This window comes from Lissotriton vulgaris, chromosome 8 (genome assembly GCF_964263255.1).
Source record: "Lissotriton vulgaris chromosome 8, aLisVul1.2, whole genome shotgun sequence".
NCBI classification, from domain to species: domain Eukaryota; kingdom Metazoa; phylum Chordata; class Amphibia; order Caudata; family Salamandridae; genus Lissotriton; species Lissotriton vulgaris.
In genome coordinates this window covers 1,289,082,306-1,289,109,464 of record NC_141696.1, presented here as the reverse complement: position 1 = coordinate 1,289,109,464, position 27,159 = coordinate 1,289,082,306, and the positions used below count along the sequence as shown (strand labels likewise).

Below are 27,159 nucleotides of genomic sequence, written 5' to 3'. Positions count from 1 at the left end.
GAGAGCATCAAAGCTTAAGTCAGCAAATGTTAGAGTTAGGGGTTACTGAACCCCCTGACAGCCTCAGAGCTAATCCAGTGGTCTTAGTCCCCAAACCTCACTCCAAGGTTGGGAAACCAGAAATTAGGGTTTGTGTGGACTACACAGGTCTCAGTGCTGTCGCTAAGACAAATGCTCACCCCATACCCAGAGCTGATGAATTGATAGACAAATTGGGAGAGGCCAAATCACCTTTGGCTTAACAACAGGGTACTGGAAGAGTGGCATGGTTCTAGGAGCAAAACAAAAAACAGCATTCTCCACTCCAGATGGGCATTATCAGTTCACTGTTACACCCTTTAGCTTAAATAATGCCCCTGCCACCTTCCAAAGGTTGGTGAACGAAGTCCTTGCTCGGCTAGAAGCTTTTATTGCAGCATTTCCTGATGATATTGTTGTCTATAGTTCCACCTGGCAGGATCACATGATCCACCTTGGAAAGGTTTTGTAGGCCCTGCAGACTACAGACCTCACTATCAAGGCATCCAAATGCCACATATGGCAGGGCAATGTTGTATACTTGGGCCACCTTGTAGATGGAGGCAAAGTTCAACCCTTAAAACCCAAAATCCAGATAATTTTGGATTGGGAATCTACAACCACTCAGACTCAAGGCAGGGCATTCCTTGGCTTGACTGGGTATTACAGGAGGTTTGGGAGTGGTTATGGTTCCATTGTGGCACCCCTCACAGAACTCACCTCCAAGAAAATCCCTAAAAAGGTAAACTGAACAGTTAGTTGTCAAAAGGGTTTTGAGACCCTGAAAGATGCAATGTGCTCAGCACCCATTCTCAAAGCTCCAGATTACGCTATAAAGTTCATTGTGCAGACTGATGCCTCTGAGTAAGGGATAGGAGCGGTCCTATCCCAAACCAACGATGATGGCCATGACCAGAATAAGCAGGAGGTTACTCCCCATGTAACTTTGTTGAGAGTGCCTTTGAGAAGGCAGCTTTTGCTGTGGTTTAGTCCTTGAAGAAGCTGAGACCATACCTGTTTAGTAATCACTTCCTTGTTCACCACATACCTCTCAAATGGCTTATGCAGATGAAAGGTGAAAACCAAAAACGTTTGAGGGGTCCATCTCCCTACAGGGAATTGATTTTTTACGACTTGGGGCTGACCATGCCAATGCAGATGGCCTTTCCAGGTTCTTCCACTCAGACAATGAAGACTCTCTTGGGAAAGGTTAGTCTCATCCTCTTTCGCTTGGGGAGGGGGTGTGTAGGAAAGTGCCAGTAGTGACATAGTTACCCCCCGCTTTTTGCCTGGAATCTGGTGTAACTTTGACTGAGAGTGTACTGGGTTCCTTCTAACCAGGTCCCCAGTACCAGTGTTCTTTCCCTAAACTGTACGATTGTTCCACAATTGGTACAGGGTCCTGAGCCCAAAAATGTCCACGGACTCGATAATTCTCGCCTCGGTGCCTACTCTAATCATGGGGTCCCACGCTGCAACTCTGGGCAATAGCTTGCTTAATCTCCACTACGGCGGCCCACCCGCTGCGGGATGCCTGGCTTTCACCTTGGGGATGCCCAGTAAGGGTTATCTCACAGGGAAAAAGCCAGGACGGGTTCCCAAGGCAAGCGCCTTGATGCCTTCGGGTGATACGTGCGCTATATAAGTCGCAATACATTCCACAATTGGTACCATTTTAGGATCCCTGTAAGTCCCTTGTAAGAGATACCTAGGTCATTAGAACTAAAGAGGATCACTAAGGGCTACAGCACAAACGGTGCCACCCTAAGAGACCCTTCACCAAGCTGATGCAAACTGCCATTGAAGCCTGCGTGCCTGGGTGCAGAGAAAACCAGAGTCAACATGGAAGACATCCATGTGTATTTTGGAGTGGCAGGATGCACACCTGGTTATCGGTGTACTCAAAGTTATAATTTTTTTTCCGGTGTGCATGCAGACTGGATCCGTGCCTCACCACAGCGCACGTTTACGAAATTCATCACATATATTCACGATAGGCAACGCAGAATTGAATAATATCCCAATGCCTGAGGAAGGGCACAAAGAAGGCTCAAATGCATTGGGATATTATTAAATTCTGTGTTGCCGATCGTGAATTATATGTACCCACATGATTCAGTAAAAGGCCCGGACGGGCATAATTGTGTCTGTTGAAAAAATTGGGACTTTCACCAGCTTTATCATGAATCAAAAAGGAAAGAATTGGTTGAAGCAGTGATTACACGGAATAAGGAATATGCTACTTACCAGTATGCATCTGTTCTTGGCATGTAGGGCTGCTGACATTCAGATCTGTGCATAGATCGCCGCCTAGTGTTGGGTCCAGATGATTGCACTTTGTTGTCTTGGAAGAGTCTTCGAAGAATCACGAGATAGGCGACTCCTCCCCTGGACTACAGTGCGCATGGGCATCTTCTCCATCCTCAGATTGTTTTTCGCCATTGTGGCAGAGATGGAGATAGTAAAGTAAGAGATGGCCATGCCAGAGATAATGCTGCAGCTGTGACAGGCACCAGGGAGGAGGGCGGGCGATATGAATGTCAGCAGCCCTACATGCCAAGAACAGATGCATACTGGTAAGTAGCATATTCCGTTCGAGGCATGTGGGCTGCTGAATTCATATCTGTGCATAGACTGAATAGCAGTATCTCCTCTAGCGGTGGCTACCTGTGCCAGCTGCAGCAGTTTGGAAAAGAGTTTTGAGGACAGCATGGCCTACAGCAGCTTGCTGTTTTGCTTGCACGTCTACACAGTAGTGTTTTGTGAAAGTGTGTATGGTGGTCCATGTGGCTGCCTTACAGATGTCTTCAAGAGGAATTTTTCCTAGGAATGCCATGGATGCCTCCATTTTCCTTGTAGAGTATCCTCCTGGGGGGACGGTTAAAGTGTGTTTTGCCTTTTAATAACATATTTGAATGCATTTAACTATCCATCTGGCTATTCCTGACTTTGAAATAGGATTTCCTTTGTGTTGTGGTGCAAAAGCAACAGTTGTTTTGTTTTCCTAAATGATTTAGTCCTGTCCACATAATAAAGTAGAGTTCTTTTTACATCTAATGTGTGTAGGGCCCTTTCAGCTACTGACAGTGGGTTTTGAAAGAAGACCGGCAATTCTATTGATTGGTTGATATGGAAATTGGATACAACCTTAGGCATGAACTTAGAGTTGGTGTGAGAAGGTGGCCTGGTATGCAGTGCTCACTATTCTAGTGAACACTATGTATCAGTCCAGCAACCCTTATTGATGATTGGTTGTAAGTCAACCTTATAGACCAGCTATCCTAGTAGCGTGGATACGAGCAGTCTAAGGCTAAAGACTCGAGAGGGCGTGTTAAGCCAGCTGTTTACCACACATATACCCCTTGAATACCAAGTGAAAGGACACCACACAAGTGTTATGAAAATAAACAGTTATTTATTTAAAGATCACAACAGCCCTGTACTCTTTATGAGGACAGGGTACTAAGCACAAACCAAAACTCTTACAAAAATACTTAAGTTAGCACAGTATATACAAATGCCCGAGGGGCACGGAAAACCATATACTCTGAAAGTGGAATGCGAAATTCCTAGCAGGTAAGTACAGTACTAATAGCTTTTGGAATCGCTAGGACTTGACTAGGGAATCGTTAGATTACTTCTAGGAGGCCTAGGGGACTCGGGTGCAGTGTGTGCACTCTCACGCGAGATGCGGACAAAAGTCTATGGTAGCTAGGAATTAGAAAGTTAGTGTTCTCGGGCGAACCCGACCTGGTAGGGAGAAAACGAAAGTAGATTCTGACCCTTGGGTAGTGAGGCTATGCTGGGGCACCGAAATGCCGAAGTTACCTAGCCCAGGGGCTGCAGCTGCATAGGTCTGAAAAGACGTCGGGAATCCTCGTAGACGGACCAGGAGCCGGAAGAAAAGATGCTGGCCGGTGACCAGTGAAGAAAGTTCAGTTGGATCCAAGCCTGGATCTCGAAGATAGATGACACCTGAAAGCAGAGGGGACCAAGTTCGAGACTACTAGCCAGTAGTCAGTGGGCACCAGGAGGGCACCGGATGGTAGCCACCTCGACAAGGCGTGTGGGTGACGCTGGGCTCGGAGATCTCACGGACCAGGAGGCGTTGTCGGCGACCAGGAAGGAGGATCGAGCTGTCCCACGAAGATAGAAGCTGTCGGCGTCGCTGGACCCAGGATTGGGCAACAAAGCCTTGGCAAATTCAAGCCCACGCGGTGGACCTAAAATGGCGTCTGGAGTGGACCAGGAGGGTCCGGGGTGCCTCTCTTCAAGAAGGAAGCAAGGGCCAGTCTGGAGCAACCAGACCAGCAGCAGTGATGTCGTCGGGCGTCGTTCAGAAGGCCACAAGCCAGCCGGCTAGTAGCCAAACAACGCGGTGCACAGCAAACAGCAGAAGGGCCCCACGCAGATCGTGGAGATGCAGGGAGGCTGACCTTGGGTGCTGGAGCTGCGCAGGGTCGGGGCTTCTCGGACCCCAAAGCACTCACCCGTGGAGGACACGGTGGGCTTGCAGTAAAGATGTCGTGCAGTCTTGGCGATCGTCGGTCCCTCGAGGTCTCGTCGCACTCACGGTTCTCAGCTTGGCTGTAGAGGTGAGTAGAGGTCAGAAGTGCCAGGGAAGCCGGGTCTCGTCGAGCTGGGTCGTCGGATTCGTGATGAAGGACTTGCAGCAGACCGCAGTGTTCTTTAGGATGGTGCCTGCGGATGCAGGGTGACTACTCCTTAGCCACAAGGGAGAATCTTGATGAAGAAATCTTGAAGTCCTTTCGAAGAAAGTCGTGTCTTGATTCCAAAGATGATCTAATTTGAACAGGGGGCCCGCTCCCATCTTTATACTAAAAAAGGGGGCTGACCCGGTGACTAGGTCCTGCCTATGGGTGGGACTAGGAGGGGGGTGGTTACACCCCTCTGCCATGCCGGACTTCCCCAGGCCAGGGGCTGGTGTGCCCCTGGAACTGGTTCAGACCGGTCTATGCGTAGTGAGCACCGGGGTGCCACTCAGCAGTCACCTTCCTGAAAAGCCCTGCCTACCCAGGATACACAAAACCATGTCTGGGACGGTGCTAGCACCGCCCCTGACAGGAAACCCTTTGTCCAGGCTCCCCTCACTGGGAGGACTCCCAGCTGCAGGGGGTCAGACTCGTGTCTGTGGTGGCAGCATCCATTTTGTGGAGCTGAGGCTTTGCTTAACTTTAACCGGGGTTCACAGTTACATACATGTCGTGTCCCTCTAGAAGGGTGGAATGCTAACCCCGTCGCCAGAATTGGCGAGGGGTTAGTATTCCAATTCGTATGACACCTTACTCGACATGTTTTGATAAAGCAATACCAAAGATAGCATTTAACCGCGAGGATTATAATGCACTTAAGAGTATATGGTATGCGTTATCATGGAACAGCTATTAGGACTTGATTCCGCAAGCTGCAGACAGGCTCAGCTCATGCCAGAGCACCATCTCACACGATTCCAAGCACTCTGCCTTCAGGATTGTCAAGGCCTGCCATAGGAGTGACTGATAGGAATCTGTGTGTCCATTTTAGGGTTCGGTATAGGTATACTACACCTACAGCAAAGGGTGATTACACGACTTTGCCCCAGCTGTCATGCAGCCAGTTGTGTCAAATTTAGAGGGCCAGCCAGGGGTGGCATAATACATGCTGCAGCCCCTGGCAGCCCTGGGTACACCCATGCCCTGAGTTACAGGGTCTGATAGGGTGGCCCAGTACCAATTGGAAATGTACCTAGGGTACATGGAATCCATTTTAAAGAGAGAGCAGTAGGCCTGGGGTCCTGATTGGCAGGGTCCCAGGTCGACTATGTCCAAAACCAGCTAAAACACAGGGCAAAAAGTTGGGGGCAACCATAGTCAGGATGTACCTTCCTACACAACCCCCCCCCCAAACGAAAGGAGATAAGGCTATCCTTGTCCAGGTAAGCCTCTATTACCTAAGTGGCCATATAAGGAAGTACCAGCTCTGGCTTGGTTTCCCCCTGTGTCATGGTCCACTAGGCAACCCCTCACCCTAAGGGTATCTGAGGGTCTCCACCATAGGGAATCTCTGTCTCTGGTGTGTCTTGGGAAAGTAAAAGGCTGATGCTGGGATGGAGTACTGAAGTGAGGCTCCTCTACCTTTGGGCTCAACTTCCTCCAATCACCATCCATCATATGTGCCTTTCTTGCTTTAGCTGAGATGCACTGAGCTCTCAGGGTCAGCCTCTGGCTACCTAAAGCTGGAGGCTGAGTCCCTCTGTTTGGCTTACTGGAGGGACAGGTCAGGTCTGGGGTTTTTAGGCCCCATGTTTGGCTGTGCCCAACAGTGTCCAGCTGTGGGAGTTCCCTAACTATTTTTAAGGGGGATCCCTCAGGAGTCTGTTCTATTTTCACTTGGCCAGGTTTACCAGCTTCAGTGATCCTAATCTGCTGATTAAGGGGTTCCTTTGGACAGGGTGCCCTTTGGGGTCCACCACTGGCCTCCCTGACCTCTTCAGCCCTGGGCTGACTGAGGCAGGGTAGAGAGGTGCAGGTTACCTGCTCCAGACTGGGTCCCACCTGGGAAGGGTCCACTGCCATCAGGGGCTCTGCCAGGCTAGGCCTGACTACCTCTGGGGCAGTTCCTTCAACAGGGGTAGAGTCAGTTCCCTGAGGAGGCTGGCTCTCACCTAGTGTCTGGGAGGGGGAAGACTCTTCTTCCTCCTCAATGCTCTCTGTTTGAGTGGAGTGATCCATTGTTTCAGGCTTCACAACCTCACTATCTGTTTGAGTAGAGGCTGAGACCATTTCAACCTTGCCAACCTTTTCAGGAGGGCACTCAGTTTGTGTTTGGGCTGTGACTGTCACAGCCCTCCTATCCTGTTCTGGAAAGTCTGTCTGAGCCTGGGCAGTGGCTACCACTGCCCTTCCAACCTTTTCAGGGAGGAATGGTGCTGGGACTGGGGCTGTAGCTATTACTGCCCCACTAACCTGTCTGGATAGGCCTATCATTCTGGAATGAGTTTCTTGTTCCACCTCAGCCCATGCTGAGAGTTCCAGGTCATTCCCCAGTAAGCAATCTACAGGTAGGTTATCTGTCACTGCCACTCTCATGGGCCCTGTGACATTACCCCAGCTGAGCTTGACTACTGCCATGGGATGCCTTCTTTTCATTCCCTGAATGTCTGTCACCTGATAAGTAAAACCAGGGGTCAGTTGAGCAGAGGGGACCAGATGGTCACTCACCATGGTGAGGCTGGCCCCTGTGTCTCTGAATGCCTCAACTTTCTGACCATTCACTAAAACTTCTTGTCTATACTTGCCCAAAATGTGGGGTCCAGTAGTGAAGTTGGCAAACCCCATGCCAGTCTCACAGACAAGAGTGTGGTCAGGGAACCTGGCTAAGCCATAGTCCTCCTGATTGCCCAAAGTAATGCCCACCACATTCTTGGGGGCACTCCCACCACCTGGGGAATTACCACTAGTGGTAACAGGAGGTTTAGGAGTATTACCTGGGGGTACATTTCCCTTATTGCCATTTTTAGGGCAACTGGCATCACTTTTGTAATGGCCCACCTGTTTACAGGTATGACAATACGGTTTCTTTTGCTCTGAAGGAGTGTTCTGGGACCCACCACCCTTGTTGGAGTTTTGGGGCCCTTGGGAAGTCTTCTCTGTGGATTTATCTCCACCCTTCTCTTGAGGCTTGGTTGATTCCTTTTTCTGGTCACCACCCTGGTTTTTAGGCCTAACCCTGGTTCTGACCCATTTGTCTGCCCTCTTACCCAATTCCTGTGGAGAGGTCAACTCAGAGTCTACCAGGTGCTGATGTAATAGCTGGTTCTGACAATTATTTAAGATTTGCTCCCTCATAATTAGATTATACAATCCTTTAAAATCAGTAACCTTACTACCCAGTAGCCAGCCTTCAAAAGCCTTAGTGGCACAATCAACAAAGTCAGTCCAATCTTGAGACTGAGTTTTCTGGGTGTCTCTGAACAGCATCCTGTATTGTTCAGTGGTTAAACCAAACCCATCAACCAGTGTATTCTTCAAGATTTGGTAATTGTTAGCATCCTCCACCCTTGTGGTGAGGAGCTTATCTCTACCTTTACCATCAAAGGAGAGCCACAAGATAGCTGCCCACTGACTTTGGGGAACACCCTGCACAGTGCAGGCTCTCTCCAAAGCAGTAATCCATTTGTGGATGTCATCCCCTTCGCTAAAGGGGGGCACTATCTTATTCAGGTGCTTTTTATCAAAACTCCTTTCCCTATTGCTAGGTTTATTGCTGCCACCAGTGGGAACTAGCCCACATAATTCTTGCTCTCTAGCAAGGGCAAGTCTCTCTTTGGCCAGGGCAAGTTCTTCCCTTTCAATCCTCAGTTTGACTGCCCTTTCAATCCTCAGTTTGACTGCCCTTTCTTCAGCTTCATACACTCTCCTCTTAGGGGAAGACATTCCTCTGTGAGAAGAGTTGAGAGAGCCATTGGTTCGAAAGGATCTGTTAGAGCCTCTTGATAGAGACCTAACTCGTCCATTCCCAATGTTAAGCGGACCTGAGAGTGGGCCCAGGAGTCCCCCAGTACCAAGCTCATGTCTGCTTAAGTTGGACCTGGTTAGTCTATTGACTTCTACCTGTCCCTTATCTGCCTCCTCCCCTGACAACTGGTCATCATCCTCATCCTCAGCATCATCTGCTTCCTGGAGGGGATGGTCCTGGCTATCAAAGGGTCCCTGTAAGGAGGGCATACTTCCTTCTGGATTAGAAGGGTCTGGGTTACCAGCCCTACTGGCATCATAAGCCTCTAGGAGACCAATCAGAAAGGAAGTGGTGGGGTTAGACCCCTGTTTTAGTTTCCTGAGAGTACACACTTGTCTCATCTCATGGAAGCTAAGAGCAGTATATTTAAAAGGGACCTGTGGAGGGTCCACTGACACAAGGGGAGACTCAGAGTTTCCTCCTTTGTCTGACATACTGTTTCTAGTGTGGTGTAAGTGATGCACCTACCTACACTATGTGTTTACCTACTGATCCCTTGCTAAGAGTTGCAGCCAAGGTGTGCTAAGCCTTGAGGAGCTACAACAGCTGGTTCAGTAGAACTCAGAGTATTCTAAGCTTTAGTTATATGTACCTAACAGTACTTATGTGATCTTTCAACAAGATATTCTTAGGATACGTGTGGTAAAACAACAGCAAGCTCAAATCCCAACCGCTGCTCACCAATGTGAGAAGGTGGCCTGGTATGCAGTGCTCACTATTCTAGTGAACACTATGTATCAGTCCAGCAACCCTTATTGATGATTGGTTGTAAGTCAACCTTATAGACCAGCTATCCTAGTAGCGTGGATACGAGCAGTCTAAGGCTAAAGACTCGAGAGGGCGTGTTAAGCCATCTGTTTACCACACATATACCCCTTGAATACCAAGTGAAAGGACACCACACAAGTGTTATGAAAATAAACAGTTATTTATTTAAAGATCACAACAGCCCTGTACTCTTTATGAGGACAGGGTACTAAGCACAAACCAAAACTCTTACAAAAATACTTAAGTTAGCACAGTATATACAAATGCCCGAGGGGCACGGAAAACCATATACTCTGAAAGTGGAATGCGAAATTCCTAGCAGGTAAGTACAGTACTAATAGCTTTTGGAATCGCTAGGACTTGACTAGGGAATCGTTAGATTATTTCTAGGAGGCCTAGGGGACTCGGGTGCAGTGTGTGCACTCTCACGCGAGATGCGGACAAAAGTCTATGGTAGCTAGGAATTAGAAAGTTAGTGTTCTCGGGCGAACCCGACCTGGTAGGGAGAAAACGAAAGTAGATTCTGACCCTTGGGTAGTGAGGCTATGCTGGGGCACCGAAATGCCGAAGTTACCTAGCCCAGGGGCTGCAGCTGCATAGGTCTGAAAAGACGTCGGGAATCCTCGTAGACGGACCAGGAGCCGGAAGAAAAGATGCTGGCCGGTGACCAGTGAAGAAAGTTCAGTTGGATCCAAGCCTGGATCTCGAAGATAGATGACACCTGAAAGCAGAGGGGACCAAGTTCGAGACTACTAGCCAGTAGTCAGTGGGCACCAGGAGGGCACCGGATGGTAGCCACCTCGACAAGGCGTGTGGGTGACGCTGGGCTCGGAGATCTCACGGACCAGGAGGCGTTGTCGGCGACCAGGAAGGAGGATCGAGCTGTCCCACGAAGATAGAAGCTGTCGGCGTCGCTGGACCCAGGATTGGGCAACAAAGCCTTGGCAAATTCAAGCCCACGCGGTGGACCTAAAATGGCGTCTGGAGTGGACCAGGAGGGTCCGGGGTGCCTCTCTTCAAGAAGGAAGCAAGGGCCAGTCTGGAGCAACCAGACCAGCAGCAGTGATGTCGTCGGGCGTCGTTCAGAAGGCCACAAGCCAGCCGGCTAGTAGCCAAACAACGCGGTGCACAGCAAACAGCAGAAGGGCCCCACGCAGATCGTGGAGATGCAGGGAGGCTGACCTTGGGTGCTGGAGCTGCGCAGGGTCGGGGCTTCTCGGACCCCAAAGCACTCACCCGTGGAGGACACGGTGGGCTTGCAGTAAAGATGTCGTGCAGTCTTGGCGATCGTCGGTCCCTCGAGGTCTCGTCGCACTCACGGTTCTCAGCTTGGCTGTAGAGGTGAGTAGAGGTCAGAGGTGCCAGGGAAGCCGGGTCTCGTCGAGCTGGGTCGTCGGATTCGTGATGAAGGACTTGCAGCAGACCGCAGTGTTCTTTAGGATGGTGCCTGCGGATGCAGGGTGACTACTCCTTAGCCACAAGGGAGAATCTTGATGAAGAAATCTTGAAGTCCTTTCGAAGAAAGTCGTGTCTTGATTCCAAAGATGATCTAATTTGAACAGGGGGCCCGCTCCCATCTTTATACTAAAAAAGGGGGCTGACCCGGTGACTAGGTCCTGCCTATGGGTGGGACTAGGAGGGGGGTGGTTACACCCCTCTGCCATGCCGGACTTCCCCAGGCCAGGGGCTGGTGTGCCCCTGGAACTGGTTCAGACCGGTCTATGCGTAGTGAGCACCGGGGTGCCACTCAGCAGTCACCTTCCTGAAAAGCCCTGCCTACCCAGGATACACAAAACCATGTCTGGGACGGTGCTAGCACCGCCCCTGACAGGAAACCCTTTGTCCAGGCTCCCCTCACTGGGAGGACTCCCAGCTGCAGGGGGTCAGACTCGTGTCTGTGGTGGCAGCATCCATTTTGTGGAGCTGAGGCTTTGCTTAACTTTAACCGGGGTTCACAGTTACATACATGTCGTGTCCCTCTAGAAGGGTGGAATGCTAACCCCGTCGCCAGAATTGGCGAGGGGTTAGTATTCCAATTCGTATGACACCTTACTCGACATGTTTTGATAAAGCAATACCAAAGATAGCATTTAACCGCGAGGATTATAATGCACTTAAGAGTATATGGTATGCGTTATCATGGAACAGCTATTAGGACTTGATTCCGCAAGCTGCAGACAGGCTCAGCTCATGCCAGAGCACCATCTCACACGATTCCAAGCACTCTGCCTTCAGGATTGTCAAGGCCTGCCATAGGAGTGACTGATAGGAATCTGTGTGTCCATTTTAGGGTTCGGTATAGGTATACTACACCTACAGCAAAGGGTGATTACACGACTTTGCCCCAGCTGTCATGCAGCCAGTTGTGTCAAATTTAGAGGGCCAGCCAGGGGTGGCATAATACATGCTGCAGCCCCTGGCAGCCCTGGGTACACCCATGCCCTGAGTTACAGGGTCTGATAGGGTGGCCCAGTACCAATTGGAAATGTACCTAGGGTACATGGAATCCATTTTAAAGAGAGAGCAGTAGGCCTGGGGTCCTGATTGGCAGGGTCCCAGGTCGACTATGTCCAAAACCAGCTAAAACACAGGGCAAAAAGTTGGGGGCAACCATAGTCAGGATGTACCTTCCTACAGTTGGTTCTAAGAACCACCCTGTTGGCATGTACCTGCATGAAAGGTTCTTGAATTGTTAGTGCTTGTAATTCCCTCACTCTTCTGAGTGAGGTAATGGCTGTAGGAGAGTAGGGTCTGCATTCCTATGGTCACCCCAGATTTTTGCTTCACTGGTTTACGACTTTCCCTGGCTGTGGGCCTGCTAATCAGACCCACAGCCTAGCTGTTCTCTCTCTAAATTGACATCCATGTACTTTAGGTGCATTTACCAATTGGTATTGGGTCACTCTTGTAAGTCCTTGTACAGTGTACCATAGGTACCCATGTGCAATGTGCAATGGCAAAAACAAAGCACATTGTACAGTTTAAATTGTACAGTTTGTAATTCAGCTGCAGCAATCTACAGCTGAATTAAAAACTCCATCCAATTGTAACCAATTCAATTTTACATGAATTACGCATGTTCGTTTCCCCACGAATTCGCAATTCAAATCGGACATAATTCCAACAGAAAGGGCTAAACTCATAGTAAGCGATTCCAGAATCCTGCAGTGCTATGAACATGGCCACCAGCCGCCGAAGGACAAACAATTACACGGAAACACGCACGTCAATCCAGCGATAACAGCGACTGACAAGGATCTGCAGAGACCATCATACACGTGTCACGATTAGGAAGAAGATTTGCTGTCAACTGTGCAAATACACGATCTGGCTCGTTCACGGAATCACACTGTGTGATCTTGGGCAAGCCATTAATTCTTAATCTGCAAGACACATCTTTTCAAGGGTAACGAGGCCTCTTCTGTTCCTCCACCATAGGTAGATAAGATGTTATAGTAAGGAGGCAGGTCAAATTAAATGAGAGTGGATATAGAAATCAGGCATCGAGGGACGCTGAGCGAACTCAGAGCAAGGTTGCCGCATATGTTAGCAAAACATCTACTTATGCCACAAAACATTGTCTGGTAGAGAGAGGTTGCATTTGGGACCTTAAGTATTTTCTCTTTGCATAATGTCCGAGAAGAGATTCTTTACTCATAGGCAGTGCCTCTGGAATTATGCGGCAGGGGAGGGCCAAATTATGCGACAGCACTGAATACATTATGCAGTCAGAAAAGGCAAATTATGTGACTTAGTGCAGCACATTTTATGACAGTATTACATCATTATTTTGATATTTTTGCAGTGGTTAACTCTACCTGGGCATTAGTTACACCTCATTTGTTCCAGTTTAACACTAAAATATAACAATAAGCAACAAGAAATGTAACCAGTCAAGCTATGGAAAGAAAGGGCCTTCCACTGCACAGCAACACGTGTCACTCATTGCGCCTTTAGTAACTTTTGAACCGTTTGAGCTAAAAACTAATTTTTGCTGTGTTAACATCGGTAAATTATGCAGCAGATGGTGAATTATGAGGCAAATGTGGCAAAGCTATAATTATGCGAAAAAACCCGCGGACGCACAATGGCACAATTCCAGTGGCTCTGCGCATAGGTGATTTGTGACACAGCATCTCAATTGCAAATGAAGGTCAGGATGGGCTGTTCTCTCTGCAACCATCAGACATCTTATGTGCCAACACGCAGCGTCTCCAATGTGTCCCGTATGCTCGCTGAATGTGCAGGGCCTTTCATGATAGGAGTGTCTGAGAACATCAGTGAGTCTTGTTCTACATGAGGTGGGTGTGGAGGACCAGGTGCAGCACTTGGATCTGTGAGGCGCTTCGAAAAGTGGGCGCTTCGAGCTGAGCCCTGTGTCAGCCACGGGATTAAGCGCAACTTCATCCTTCTTTCGGTGTCTTTAAACCTTGTATAATTAGAGAACAAAGAAGAGTGTGGTAATGAAGCCACGTATTTAATTCAGCAGAGGACTTGCAATGCTAAGCGGTGCCTACACGTGTGAGAAACGAATGCAGAAGGCTCGGGGCAGGGCCTCTCGAGGCTGTGAGTAAATGTATGATCAATGAGAATAAACGCTGTGTGATTCGATATAGCGCCTTCCGACTAATCCTCTACCACCGCTGTCTTCACAGCGAGTTCTTGGGTAAAGCCACTTCAATGCGCTATACCCAGATTATACCACTTCAGACAGGCGTTGATTATTTTATGTTAATCCTAACCAGCGGGTTGTGTGTGTGATGCTGCTACTGCACACCCTCCCTCGCTTCAATATTGGAGAATGTCGATGAACCAGAGGCCGGTCTGGTTTTGCGAACTTGCACTCCCACTTTCAAAGGTCGAATTTTAATTCCAAAGGAAAGTTCCAAACGCTGCCATCAGCACTTAACGTGTTGACATTCTTGAAGCCCGAGCCGAAGTAATAAGCAGAGACTCCCACGGAAGAGGAATGTGCCTACATGGTACCCGATCAGCGCTTACACACCGCGCTTAGTGGCACGCATTCTATCAACCACTTACGGGTGAAAGGAGGCGCTGCCCTAGCCGGCTTAAAACTCGTGCACTTACTGCTTTGGAGGGCGCACAAATGCTTTTTTTTGCGATTTTATATAGCGAGAACTGGACCCGAAGGTATTGGAGCGCTTTATATGAGCACCATCTACGTTAGTATACATTCTAATTTTTTTAGTAGGCACGGGGAGATAAAGTGATTTGCCCAGAATCACAGGATGTTGAGCCCACACTGAGTCTTGAGCATGCAGCCTTGATATTCACTGCATCAGTGCTTAATTGCACTGGTCGCAGGCTTCTGGGAAGAGCTTTTGGCACAAGGACTCATTCTTTCACAAGTTAAGTGCCGCTCTCAGGCATTTCGCAGTTGAGGGAGTGTTCTGGGGGAATACTTGTCTGTGCAAGTGTGAGAGCACAACTCCGCACTTTTCAAGGGAAATGGTGCCATCTTTTTCTATTTTTGCAGTCGTGGTTGTGCTTGGCAGTAAAAGACGCCAGCTTTTGGGAATGTACAAAGAAAACATGCAGTATAGTACAATATATAGCGTTTTCATCCACAGGCATGTTAATATTCTGTCATCCATTCAATCTTTCGTTCATCATTCAATCTTTCACCATTTCATCCATCCACCTATTCAAGCATTCATTACCTATGCATGCATCCGTCCTTTCACTTACCCATCCATCCGAAAACAAAAAGCACAACTGCGTATTTTGAGTCTGAAATTCAATTTAATGTAAACAATGTCATATTTGAAAAAATGTCTAGGTATTCACCTTGAGCACAAACAGCAGTAGAATGTCCATTCATCTGGCGCGGTGGCTCGCCAAACTCTTTACATAACTTTTCTAGACATTTGAGTCCTAGCTGTCATTAACACCTTGGCTGCTAGGGGTTTTCCCGCTGGGTGCTGACATTCTTTGAATACTATAGTTTTGTGACAAAGCCAGCTCGTCATAAGCACAGCGCAGGTAACACTCATGACGAGCTGGCTTTGTCATCAGCACTGAAGGGGTTAAACAGAGCATACTTGTGTTGTGCTCCTCCATTGCAGGTGCGTGAACTATATACATCATGCGCAATGACGGCCTGCATCCAGTGCTTGCTTGCGGTTCAAAAGTGAGCTCAAAGTAGCATTAACCATGGCTGTATGTACTTTTCCCAGCTACTTTATGTTAACATTGCCATACCTTTTCTGTATAGTTGCTATACACGTTATATTTTGGTATAACATGCACTTTTTTTGTTTAAATAATGACTCCACTGAAAACAAAAAAACATAAATAAAAAACATTGCCAATTAGAATGCCAATTACTCCAACTCCAGCAAATGCGAGACCTATTGCATTGCAAATGCTTCTTTGGATAGCAACCTTCTTATCTCGTAGATATTTTATATCAGCGGGATTACTCCTTTTTTTGTTTCTAAACTTATACCCAAGGGGGATTGGGAGTTGTGTTTAAAATACACATGGATGTGTGTCATGTCAACTTCACTTTTTGCTGCAACAAGACACGCAGGCTGCAATAGCAGTTTGCACGCGCTTGGGTCACCCAGGGTGGCACAATTCATGCTGCAGCCCTTAGGGACCCTCTTTTGTCCCCATGCTTTAGGTACCAGCGGTACCTTTTACTATGGTCTTACATGGAGTCTAAAGTGGTGTCAATTGTGGAACAATGGTACAGATTAGGGAAAGAGCACTGGTACAGGGGAACTTGTTAACAGGAACGCAGAACACATTCAATCAAATTTGCATCAGATACTAGGCAAAAAGTGGTGGGGTCATCGTGTTTAAAAGGGCACTTTCCTACAGGTTTCTTTAGGTGTATTCTCTGTGCCTTTTCGATGTTCTACATCAGTTGTCACCACTCCTGTTCCCTCAACAGTGATACTCAGTGGAAAAAAATGTTGTTACCTTGACTCTGTAGGTCTGCCCTAGGCTTCCAGACCCAACAGCGGAAAACACAATCTAAAGATGGAGACTGGGCCGAGGGATTTCCGGAGCATACGTCTGACAACACATGAGGAGGGGTTTGAACCCAAATGATCAACGACATCCGTGGGAGAAGAAAAGAAAAAGCGAAGAGTCTTCAAAGAGCAGACCCGATGCTAGATGGCGGAATAATGCACAGGAAGTGAATCCAGATAAGATTCACATTGCAAAACTGTTGAAATTTGGAAAATGATTTTGTACTGTCAATGTAGTACTTGAGGGCCCGCTTTACATTTAGTGTGTGAAGGGCTCTCTCTGGTACAGAATCTGGGTGGGGGAAAAATACCAGGAGTTCAATTGTCTGGTTAAGGTGGAAAAGAGAGATCACCTTGAGTAGAAATTCTGGATAAGTTCAAACAACTACCCTGTGAGCGTGAACCTGAAATAGGGTTCTTCCAAGGTGAGTGCTTGGATCTCGCCCACACGTCTGAAAGAAGTGATTTCAAATGAGAAACACTACTTTCCAAGACAAAAATAGGAGAGGGAAATATTGAAGGGGCTCAAATTCATTAGCCTAGTAAGGGCTACACTGAGATTCCATGACAGGACAGAACTTGAGGTAACCTGCAGCGATAACTCTCCAAAGTCCTTCCATGAAGGACTTAATGATGGGAACGCTGAATGGTTGAAAGTGTTCCCTGTTGTGTAGGTATGCAAGTGAACAGGTAACGTACAGTGTCTTGCAGTGTTGGCTATAGTGGATCAATAGGGTTGGGTAGGCAGTAGTGGACAAATCTTTTCCACTTCGCTGCATAGCAGACTCGGTAGGGTTACTGCAAGACTCCTTTACGATGAACATACATTGTGGAGGGAAACTGAGTTAACTAAGCTCTAAGATCTCTAGGAGCCAGATCGCCAGGTTGAGCTGTCTGGTATTGGGATACCTGACTGGGCCCTGTCGTTGAATGAGAAGGTCCAGTCTGTTGGGGAGCTTCACGTGAGGGACTACAGACAACATGAGGAGGGTTGTGATCCACAGGTGCCTGGCCCACATGGAAGCCATTGGAGCACATTTGTTTTGATTCATTTCCAGATGTTTTACTGGCTTGACAACATCTATGGATGGTTCAATATGAATAAATAATATTGAGCATAATTATGGAGTAGAAGTAATTTAATTCTTGCTATTATTGCTTGCTATTATTTAATTGTGTGTGTTCTTAAAAGTTGCCCTACTGGGACCACATTCTTTCTGCTGTGTTTGAGAGGAAAAGGAGGGGCTTGGCCCTGTGGGAAAGAGGGTAGGTTGGGTCTATTATAGTAAAAAAGGGGGGAATTTTACCTATGCCTCTAATTAGCAATTGAAGAAAAACAATTAATGCTAAACAAAGGAAAAACCACTATTAATTAGTTCACCCAGACATTTCATTTATGTCATTTACTTTTTTTTGAATTGTGTATTAAGCATTTGAAGACAGAGAGATTACAATATCAACTTCACATTGAGCCAACCATCATTGTTTTGAAAGAAAAAACAATATATACAATTCATGTGTAGAGAAATAAACATACAATACAAATGTGCATTTAAAAATTATCCAGTTGTCATTAAACAGTTGCCAGAAAAACAGTACACAAAAAAACTATAATTGACCCATACATTGAATTTCATTTGACATCAGGAATGGAATAAATGCCGATGACAAGATTTGCACAAGTAAAATAACTTGATGCCGACGCGTTTCGAATCCCAATGTCTTAATCATAGGATTCTCATCAGGGCGGGACGTTTATCCGCAGGAACTTGTGTGACAAGAGGTTTTTTTGGTCTTCAGGAATCTTTTTAGGAATATCATCAAAAACCGTGGGTTTCAACCTTCAACTTTGGTACATCCAAGTCGAGCTCGAGAAACAAGAGAAATGAGGTCCTAATGTCATGTCCTCTTTATAAATTTGTTTGCGGACGTGAGTTAAGCGAGAGATGATTATTTCTCTCAAGTGTCCGGCAGTTGTGACACTTGATGCAGTGTATTTTTTCTATACTTGTTTTGACGCCAGGTGCGGGAAAAATGACTTCAATTGAAATTCCAAGATTCGGTCCGTTAGTTAAACATCTTGACGCGATGTCAGACGCCAGGCGTCTGACATCGCGTGACATCAATGTGAAGTTGATATTGTACTCTCTCTGTCTTCAAATGCTTAATACACAATTTAAAAAAAAGTAAATGACATAAATCAAATGTCTGGGTGAACTAATTAATAGTGGTTTTCCCTTTGTTCAGCATTAATTGTTTTTCTTCAATTGCTAATTAGAGGCATAGGTAAAATTCCTCCCTTTTTTACTAGTGTGTGAGAGGAGGCATAGGATATTAACTTACCTAAGGAGTGAGATGAAGAGACTCTAGAACTAGAAAAGGACTGTGAGAAGTTGGCCTGATATATGATGCTCACTAGTTCTAGTGATCACCTTGTACCAGTCCAAACAACCCTTATGGTGATTGGTTGCAAGTCAACCTTATAGACCAGCTATCCTAATGGTAGCATTGACAAAGCAGTCTGAGGCTAAACTCTTTTGGCATGTGAAGCCAGCTGTTTCACCACATATAACCCCTTGAATACCAAGTGAAAGGACACCACACAGGTTGTTATGAAAATAAACAGTTATTTATTAACTAACAAACACCTATGAACTCTTTATGAGGTCAGAGGGCTAAGCACATGACAAACTCTTAGGAAAAATACGTTTAAGTTGCACGATTTACAATGGTGCCCTAGGGGCACGACAAACCATATACTAAATAAATTGAATGTGAAAGTCAATTAAAGGAATGGAGCTGTCCAGAGGTTGTAGGATCGCTGGGACCACGCTATACTAACTTGAGGTAAGTAATAGGAGGCCCACGGCGCAAGTGTGCAGAGTGTGAACTCACACTCGAGATGCGTACAAACGTCTATGGACAGTACAGTTTAAAGAAAAGGTGAGTACGGAAGTTCCTGACTAGATAGGACTGAAACAACAATGGAACTGGACACTAGGAGAGTCAAGCTACCCTTGAGCACCGAAATGCTTGTGTTACCTCACCCACAGGCTGCGGGTGCATAGGTGTCAAAGTGTGTTGGGTTTCCGCGTTGAAGTCTATGGAGCCTTGAAGAAAGATGCAGCAGGCGACCAGGAGGAAGCTGTCCGGTGTGATCCAAGGGTGGATCAAGGAAGATGAAGACCTGAAAGCAGAGGGGACAATGTTCAAAGTCACTAGCCAGTGACTGGAGTGGAACCAGGAAGGAACCAGATGCTGTCGTCACGATCAGGTGAAGAGTGGACGCTTGACTCTGCAGCCACGTGGACCAGGAGGTGTCTTCCACGACCAGGATGGAGGCACAAGCTGTCCCACGCAGGCTCTCGCTGTCGGCGGTGTTGGTTCCGGATTCGGTGTCAACAGGCCTTGGCAAAGGCAACCTACGCGGTGAGTGGAAAAGGCGTCTGGTGCGGACCAGGAGGGTCCGGGGTGCTTCTCCTTTGCAGGGAAGCAGGGGCCGGTCTGGAGCAACCAGACCAGTGGTATAGATTTCAAGGATCGTCGTCTAGGAGGCCACTAGCCATCCGGCAAGTGACCAGACAACGCGTCGAGCAGCAATCAAGCAAAAGGGCCCCACGCAGATCTCGTGGATGCTGGAGGGCTGATCTGTGCAGGAGCTGCTCGGGGCTGGGGTTTCTCAATCCCCAAAGCACTTCGTCGAGGATGCCTCTGAAGTCGTGCTGGAAGCGAAGTGCAGTTTCTTCAAGATGGCCGGTCCCACGTGTCTCGTCGCACCCACGGATCTCAGCTGTGCTGCAGATGTGAGTTGAGGTCGGAGAGGTCTGGAAGTCTGGGTCTCGTCGGGGTCTGAAGTCTGGATCCACCAGGGAAGACAACAAAGTGAACCGCTGGAACACTTGATGGTGCCTGCTTGAGCAGGGTGGACACTCCTTGGCCACAAGGGAGATTTCTTCAGTCTTCTGTGGAGCAGAACGTCGAAGTCCAGAGTTTCTTCTTGTAAAGTCAATTCAGGATAATCTAATTTGGAATGGGACCAGCTCCTACCTTTATTCTCCTAAAGGGGGCTGTACTATCACTAGGTCCCTCCTATGGGTGGGACCAGGAAGGGGGTGGTTACACCCCCTATCCTTTGTCCCGTTTCGCGCCAGAGCTGGGGCTGGAGTGCCCCAGCAACTGGTTTGAGCCGGTGTATGCACAGGGCACCTTGGGTGCCCCAGGCATGTCTCATTCCTTTCAGGCCTGTCCTACCCTATACACAAAATCCTGTCTGGGGTGGTGCTAGCACCTCTCAAGGCAGGAAACCCTTTGTCCAGGCCTCCCTCGCTGGAAGGACTCCCAGCAGCAGGAGGTCAGACTTGTGTCTGTGGTGGCACCATCCATTTTGTGATGCTGAGGCTCGAGTTAACTTTAACCGGGGTTCACAGTTACATACATGTCGTGTCCCTCTAGAAGGGTGGAATGCTACCCCCGTCGCCAGAACAGGCGAGGGGGTAGTATTCCAATTCGTATGACACCTTACTCAACATGTTTTGATAATGCTATGCCAAAGTTAGCAATAACCGCGAGGATTATAATGCACTTAAGAGTATATGGTATAGCATTATCATGGAAACAGCTAAAGGACTTGGTTCCGAAAGCTGTAGACAGGCTCAGCTCATGCCAGAGCACTATCTCACATAATTCCAAGCACTCTGCCTCCAGGATTGTTAAGGCCTGCCATAGGAGTGACTTATAGGAGTATATGTGTCCTTTTTAGGTTTAGATATAGGTATACTATATCTAAAGCAAAGGGTGATTACACCACCTTGCCCCAGCTGGTAGGCCTTAGGTTCACTTATGCCCTGGGTACCTATGGTACACTGTACAAGGACTTACAAGAGTGACCCAATACCAATTGGTAAATGCACCTAAAGTACATGGATGTCAATTTAGAGAGAGAACAGCTAGGCTGTGGGTCTGATTAGCAGGCCCACAGCCAGGGTAAGTCGTAAACCAGTGAAGCATAAAGCAAAAATCTGGGCTGACCATAGGATTGCAGACCCTACTCTCCTACAAGGACCAAATAGAAAGCCTATAAACATGCCCGCACTGCACCTCGTTAAACGACACTCATTAGCCCAGTGACACAAGTAAGGCCTATTGCTTTTCTGCTGCTATGTCTTCTGAGGTTCTTCCAGACTGTACACAATATGGCTGGTTTCTGTCGTGCTCAAGAAAACATTTGATATTTTGTTTCAGAAACCAAGCTCAAGTTTACCAGTAGAAAAGCATGGAGAATAATTTTCTTCTACAAAGTCAGAAAATGGAGAACTTGAAAAACATCAAGGAAATAGCTAGAGAGAAAAATCAGCTTTGTAAAAACACATCTATCTCAGCCAGAACATCGATTCAGAGTGCCTTGTCCAAGGTGGTAGTCAGTTGGTTATGATTTTTCTTTGGGCAAGTCATGTGGATGAGACAAGGTGCCAGAAAGACGCTGAGGAACGAGTGTAGGAAGCTGCCTCTGTATGTACTATACCAAAGTAAGGTAGAGTGCCCCCAAAGGTGTAGCAGAGGCTAAATTAGACAAGTGCTAACAGCTCTCTTTGTGGTAGTGTGGGTGAGCAGTTAGGCTTATCCAGAAGGTTTATTAAGCATTTATTGTATTCACTCACTCAAGGCTGATGGCACACACTCAGAGACTGAATCCAGACCAATTAGGTAAGTATAAAAAAGGTATACTTCTGTTTTATTTCTAGAACCAAGCAAGAATTGGCACAGGTAAATGGAATACATTCTCAAATGCAAGACTTTACAAGGAAAAGCAGTTGTGGTTGAATTTGCAATTGTTACAGGTTTGTATTGGGTTTCAAAACAGGTTAAAGTACACAGTCATTACATTTGGAATACAGGTTGAGGCTGCAGGCTGCAGGCATCGGCTTGAAGCCTGACGGAAGTTGGGGATCACCAGATCCAAGGTCAGGATCACTGGGGAGTCCTCCTCGTGGTGTTGGGCCACTTGAACTCTGCCGTGCACTTCAGATGAAGATTCGCAGAGAAGCCTGGATCCAGATTTGGCGGGCGAGTCTTTGTTGAGCAAATGCGGTGCTCAACAGAGATAGTCTTAAAAATGGTTGCAGGGCAGGACCTCCGGGCTCTGGGGGGCTGCTGGACATGCTGGGGTTTCACTGTAATCAGGACAGGCCAGTAGGGCTGGGGGAAAAGCAGGCAGTGTCCTCTTCTTCCTGGGTCAGCACAGCTCTTTGGTCTTTCTTCATTACTTCGGATCTAGGGAGGCATGGTTCAAGGTAACCCCTAAATACTAAACATAGGGACGTTTACAGGGGTGTGCAGGTCAGGACCAATAGGCCCCTTCTTTGAGATTAGTACACCCCCTATTATGCCCCCCTCCAGTAGGAGGGGGCATGAGACTCTCTCTAATGGGCTGGGTCCCCTCCTCTTCAAGAAGGAGGGGACTGAGATGGGTGATTCACCTCGCTTCCACCACCTGAGGGGTGGGGTTGGCAAAGGTGGGCACACCTCTCCTTTTAACTTGTTTTTCCCGCTGGTACTCCAGCCCAAAGTGGGCGTCAGAACCTGTGGGAAACATATGCTCAGGGCAGAAAAGGCATGGACAGCTTACAAAGGCTGCAAGTATTTGAAGCTTCCCCTTCATGGACCCACCCATGGGGGAGGAGGCATGACACCTCTTCTCAGGATGGGCTTCGTCCCTGGACCAAGAGAGCGGAGGCTCTCTTCCCAGGGTCAAGAAAACTGTCTGGTGTAGCAAATGGCGGGCACCCATTCAGGAACCACACCAGGGCTGGTTTTTCAGGGAGCATCTCTAAGATGCCCTCCAAGTGCATTTTACACAAAATCCCACACTGGCATCAGTGTGGATTAAATGTAATGAGAAGTTTGCTATCAAAGTTCCCAGATTTCAGTAAAGCTATCATGGAGCTGTGGAGTTCGTAATGACCAACTCCCAGACCATATACTCTTTATGGCTTTACTGGACTTACAATGTCTAAAAATTGACTTAGACACTGTAGGGGTACAGTGCTCATGAAACTGTACCCCCACCTATGAGCTAGTGCACCCTGCTAGAGGAGTGGCTTACTTAGGCCCCAGGCAGTTGGTTTCAGGCATGTAACACAGAGATGTGTGCAATGTCATCTCTTCACTCTGCCATTGCAGGCTGCGTGTTTTGGTGCACAGTAGTGTGTGGGTTGTGGGTTGTAGGTGCAGGGTCTCTAAGGGTGGCACAATTTGTGCTGCAGCCCTTAGAGGCCTTCCATGGTCACAGTGCCCTTGGTACCATGGTATCTTTTAAAAGGGGCCTACCTGTGGCCAAATGATGTGCCCATTGTGGGCGCAAAGGTATAGTTTTGGGAAAGAGCATAAGCCCTGGGAACCTGATTGGCAGGGACCCAGGACATATCTAGTCAAAGTGCATCAGAAACCTGGCAAAAAGTGTGGGGGGGCTATTGCAACAGAAACCCACTTTCCTACAACGTGCACAATGATTCCACTGCAAAGCATTCCTAGAGACAGCTCATGGCTTTACACGTTTTGCCTTATATGTGTAGCTGAATATGCTGTGCGAGAGGCTCCCTGTATGGTGTTTATCATTTATCACATGGTTACCATTCTCATTTGAAGATGTTTCATGCAGTTTCAGGGTTAGGGTGTACTATGATGTTCACCTCATATATTGCTGATGCTGTGAGCTATTAACAGTATTATGTGACCATGTGGTACTAAATGCTTCATAATGCTCTGTGAAACATAATGAGGCTAGAATCCACACATTTTGAAAAACTGCAGGCTAGGAACACTAAATAAAGTAACAATTTTCTTACCAAATGAATACTTTAGTCATGTTTAACCCTTTAAATGCTGAAAGAAATATATGTGCTTCACAATGTAGTTTAAATAATGTCCAAAAGATGACCTCATGCTTTGTTGGCTGTGTCTCTCGTGGTAAGAGGGAACTAACATGAAATAACTGTTCATCATGGGGTTAATGCCATAAAGAAGATGCTTCAACATAAGAGATAGTCTCCACAGACATGTGGAAGCCTACTAGGGTCCATAGCTAAAAAGGGCTAAAATGGTAAAACTGGTATGTGAACATTTTATTGATATAATCAGGAAAACCGTAATCAAGAAAATCATTATTTCAATAAAAATTACTAGGAAACCAGAACAACAAATTTTATAATATAATAGAAAATGGTGACATAATGAACAAATGTAATAGTTTTGTTATAAAGGGCCAACACAATTCATTGCTTAATTTTCACCGAGAGCCATATGGAGCAGATGAACGGTCACTACTTACAGACTTCGAGGACTCTGACAAATGCACCTTCATTGTATCCAGGTTTCCCACACTGGTAATCAAATTTAGCTTTCCAGAAGATTTTCCTAGAAAAATGTATAATTTACACAATTACTACAGCATCAAGCAAAAGAGATCATAAATGAAGCTCAAACCTATGCAATATACAAATTAAACATCCTCCTATTTATATATAGAAAACACTATATATGGAGTCAACTTTACTGGCTAAATGTATTCACAATACCAATCTTAAAATGGAAGAAGTTAATCGGGTAGATTATACGTTCTATTAAGAGTTTACACCAGAAACTGGAATGAATTGGAAATTTTCCAGACTCTAAATTAGGCCCTCAATTAATTTTTTTAAAGGGTGGGTCCAAAAGTGCACATTCTTTTTCCACACTGAATGTAGATCAAATTATCATTCTAACAGAATGATAAAAAGTGAGGGCACAAAACTACCTAGTATCACTAGTTCGCTTCTGCATTCCAACATTAGAATACAACTCTTTATTTTTATTCTGTTTATATTTATCCCGCACATATCATAGACCTAACCATTCCTAAGCACATTGTAGAGTATCAAGGAGGTTAAAAACAGCAAAAACAAGCAGCTCTGCGCTGCTTTCATGTACAATTTTAGGTAGATGGCTGCATTGGAACAGGTGGAACATGTTGAACAATTTATTTGGAACAGATATTGAATCAGGAAAAGGGGAAGATTAATGTAATGTACACATATTTAGGAATGTTTGATATGTGAACCGCATAAGTAAATGTTATATGAACCAAATGCCAATAAAATCTGTTTAAAAAAAACCAACAACAAAAACAGCAGGATTGGCTGCCCTCCCGCGAATAGAATAAAAGAACACAATGTGAGAGTAAAGAATGAAACGATTACTTAGCTGTAGGAGTAGCTTAAAGGATTAAGAATGTTCTGGATTTGTATTCTGTGCATTTTCCAACCATCCAGTGGTTGGGTTCAGAACTGTTTGTTTGCAGTCTTTTTTTAGGTTTCCCCTGCACAGCACTTTCGCTGTGCAGGGGAAATCTATTGTATTGGATATATTTTTTAATGGACTTATATCGTACCTTCACTTTGTATTTGTCCGTGGGCTGGTCACTTGCATTTTCCTTTGCTGGCTGCAAGGTCAGGCCTTGTGAAAGAAATGCGGGTGATAAAAACATGTCTTTTTGTGCACTAGGATGTAGAGATTCTCAGCTTGCAAGCACCAGCACGTAGCTTTAAACTAGAGAAGCAGGACAGGCCATCCATGGGGCGCTCAACGTATAGCTGATCAGCTCCTAGATAAAAACATTTTGCTGCCACTAAGACTTGGTTTTGGGATAATCCTCCATCAAATGATTCCCCCATCCTTTTACGCTGTTTACTTCTTCAGGGCAAAAGACAGAGGTGGTATACTATGTACTATAGTTGGTAGCACTGAAATGTTTAAACTAAATGGTGTTCTTTATTTGAGCAATAGACCGCAAAAAGGACAGGAAGGGGTGATTTTTTCTAGCATCCTAATGCAGTATGGTAATTATTTCCTAAAACATTTTCAAGAATGTAGCCTTACGGCTACAGCAGTTGACGTCGAAGCTGGGGAACTGGGTTCGAGTTTCGGCTACGACGCTCAACATCCTGTGATTCTGGGAAAATCACTGAATCTCCCCGTGCCTAAGAAAAAGGAATGTGTCCTTGTGTAACGAAACATGTGCTATGTAAAAGTGCTCTGATACCCGACATCTCTGGTCTAGTTCGCACTATATAAACCTCCCCAAAAAAAAAAAAAAGAATGTAAGGATGCTCTCCAAACCGTAGACAAGAGAATGATTTTACAATTAAATTATTATACAGGTAGATTTTTAACTATTACATACTTTTGGTTTTCTTCAGACCCCATTTCATCAATCGTACTGGTCATCTGTGATATTATAATATCTTGAGTCTACTCCACTATCTTGGACACAACAAGTGCTAATCTATCTTTTGGATTTCTAAACCACTAAGAAACACTTTCATCATGATAAAAACAGTAATATTAATATATGAATTCAAGGTCAACACCTTATTGTGCAAATGTCTCAATTTACAGATGCCATGCATTATACCCAGTGACACCTGTGCTAATGAGATATGTAGACTCATATAATGGTGTTCCCAATGCGTTATTATGACATATGCACAGGATTCTTTCAAGAAGTTGAGCAACACCGAAGTAGTGAATGCGTTTAGACACAAAATATACAACCCAAAAAACTACTGGAGGAAAAGCTGAAAACTACACAAAGATATACTACTCAAATATATGCTTGCATCACTATGAATAAAGAATTGCTAATCCAGAATAGATAAATAGGACATAAAAGTAATACCTTTGGTTGGTGAAGGCACCCTGCATGTCATTTTTGTGTTCTTTTCTGATGTATCTGCAGGAGATGTGGTTTGATTTTTTAAAACATTTGTTGGGCTCTGGAATCAGACAATTAAAATGTTAATTTTTGTTTTAGTTGATTCAC

General features: G+C 46.2%; 1 protein-coding gene across 2 annotated transcripts in view; it reads right to left on the bottom strand.

Moving 5' to 3' along the window:
* Positions 1-27,159, bottom strand: part of CPAP (centrosome assembly and centriole elongation protein) — a 354,772-nt gene that overhangs the window by 116,245 nt on the left and 211,368 nt on the right. For both annotated transcript variants that reach the window (XM_086935221.1, XM_086935222.1), the window contains 2 exons: positions 27,016-27,112; positions 24,631-24,716 (listed from right to left, as the gene is read on the bottom strand). In XM_086935221.1, coding sequence (XP_086791347.1) covers positions 24,631-24,716; positions 27,016-27,112 — 183 coding nt within the window. The remainder of the gene's footprint in view (positions 1-24,630; positions 24,717-27,015; positions 27,113-27,159) is intronic.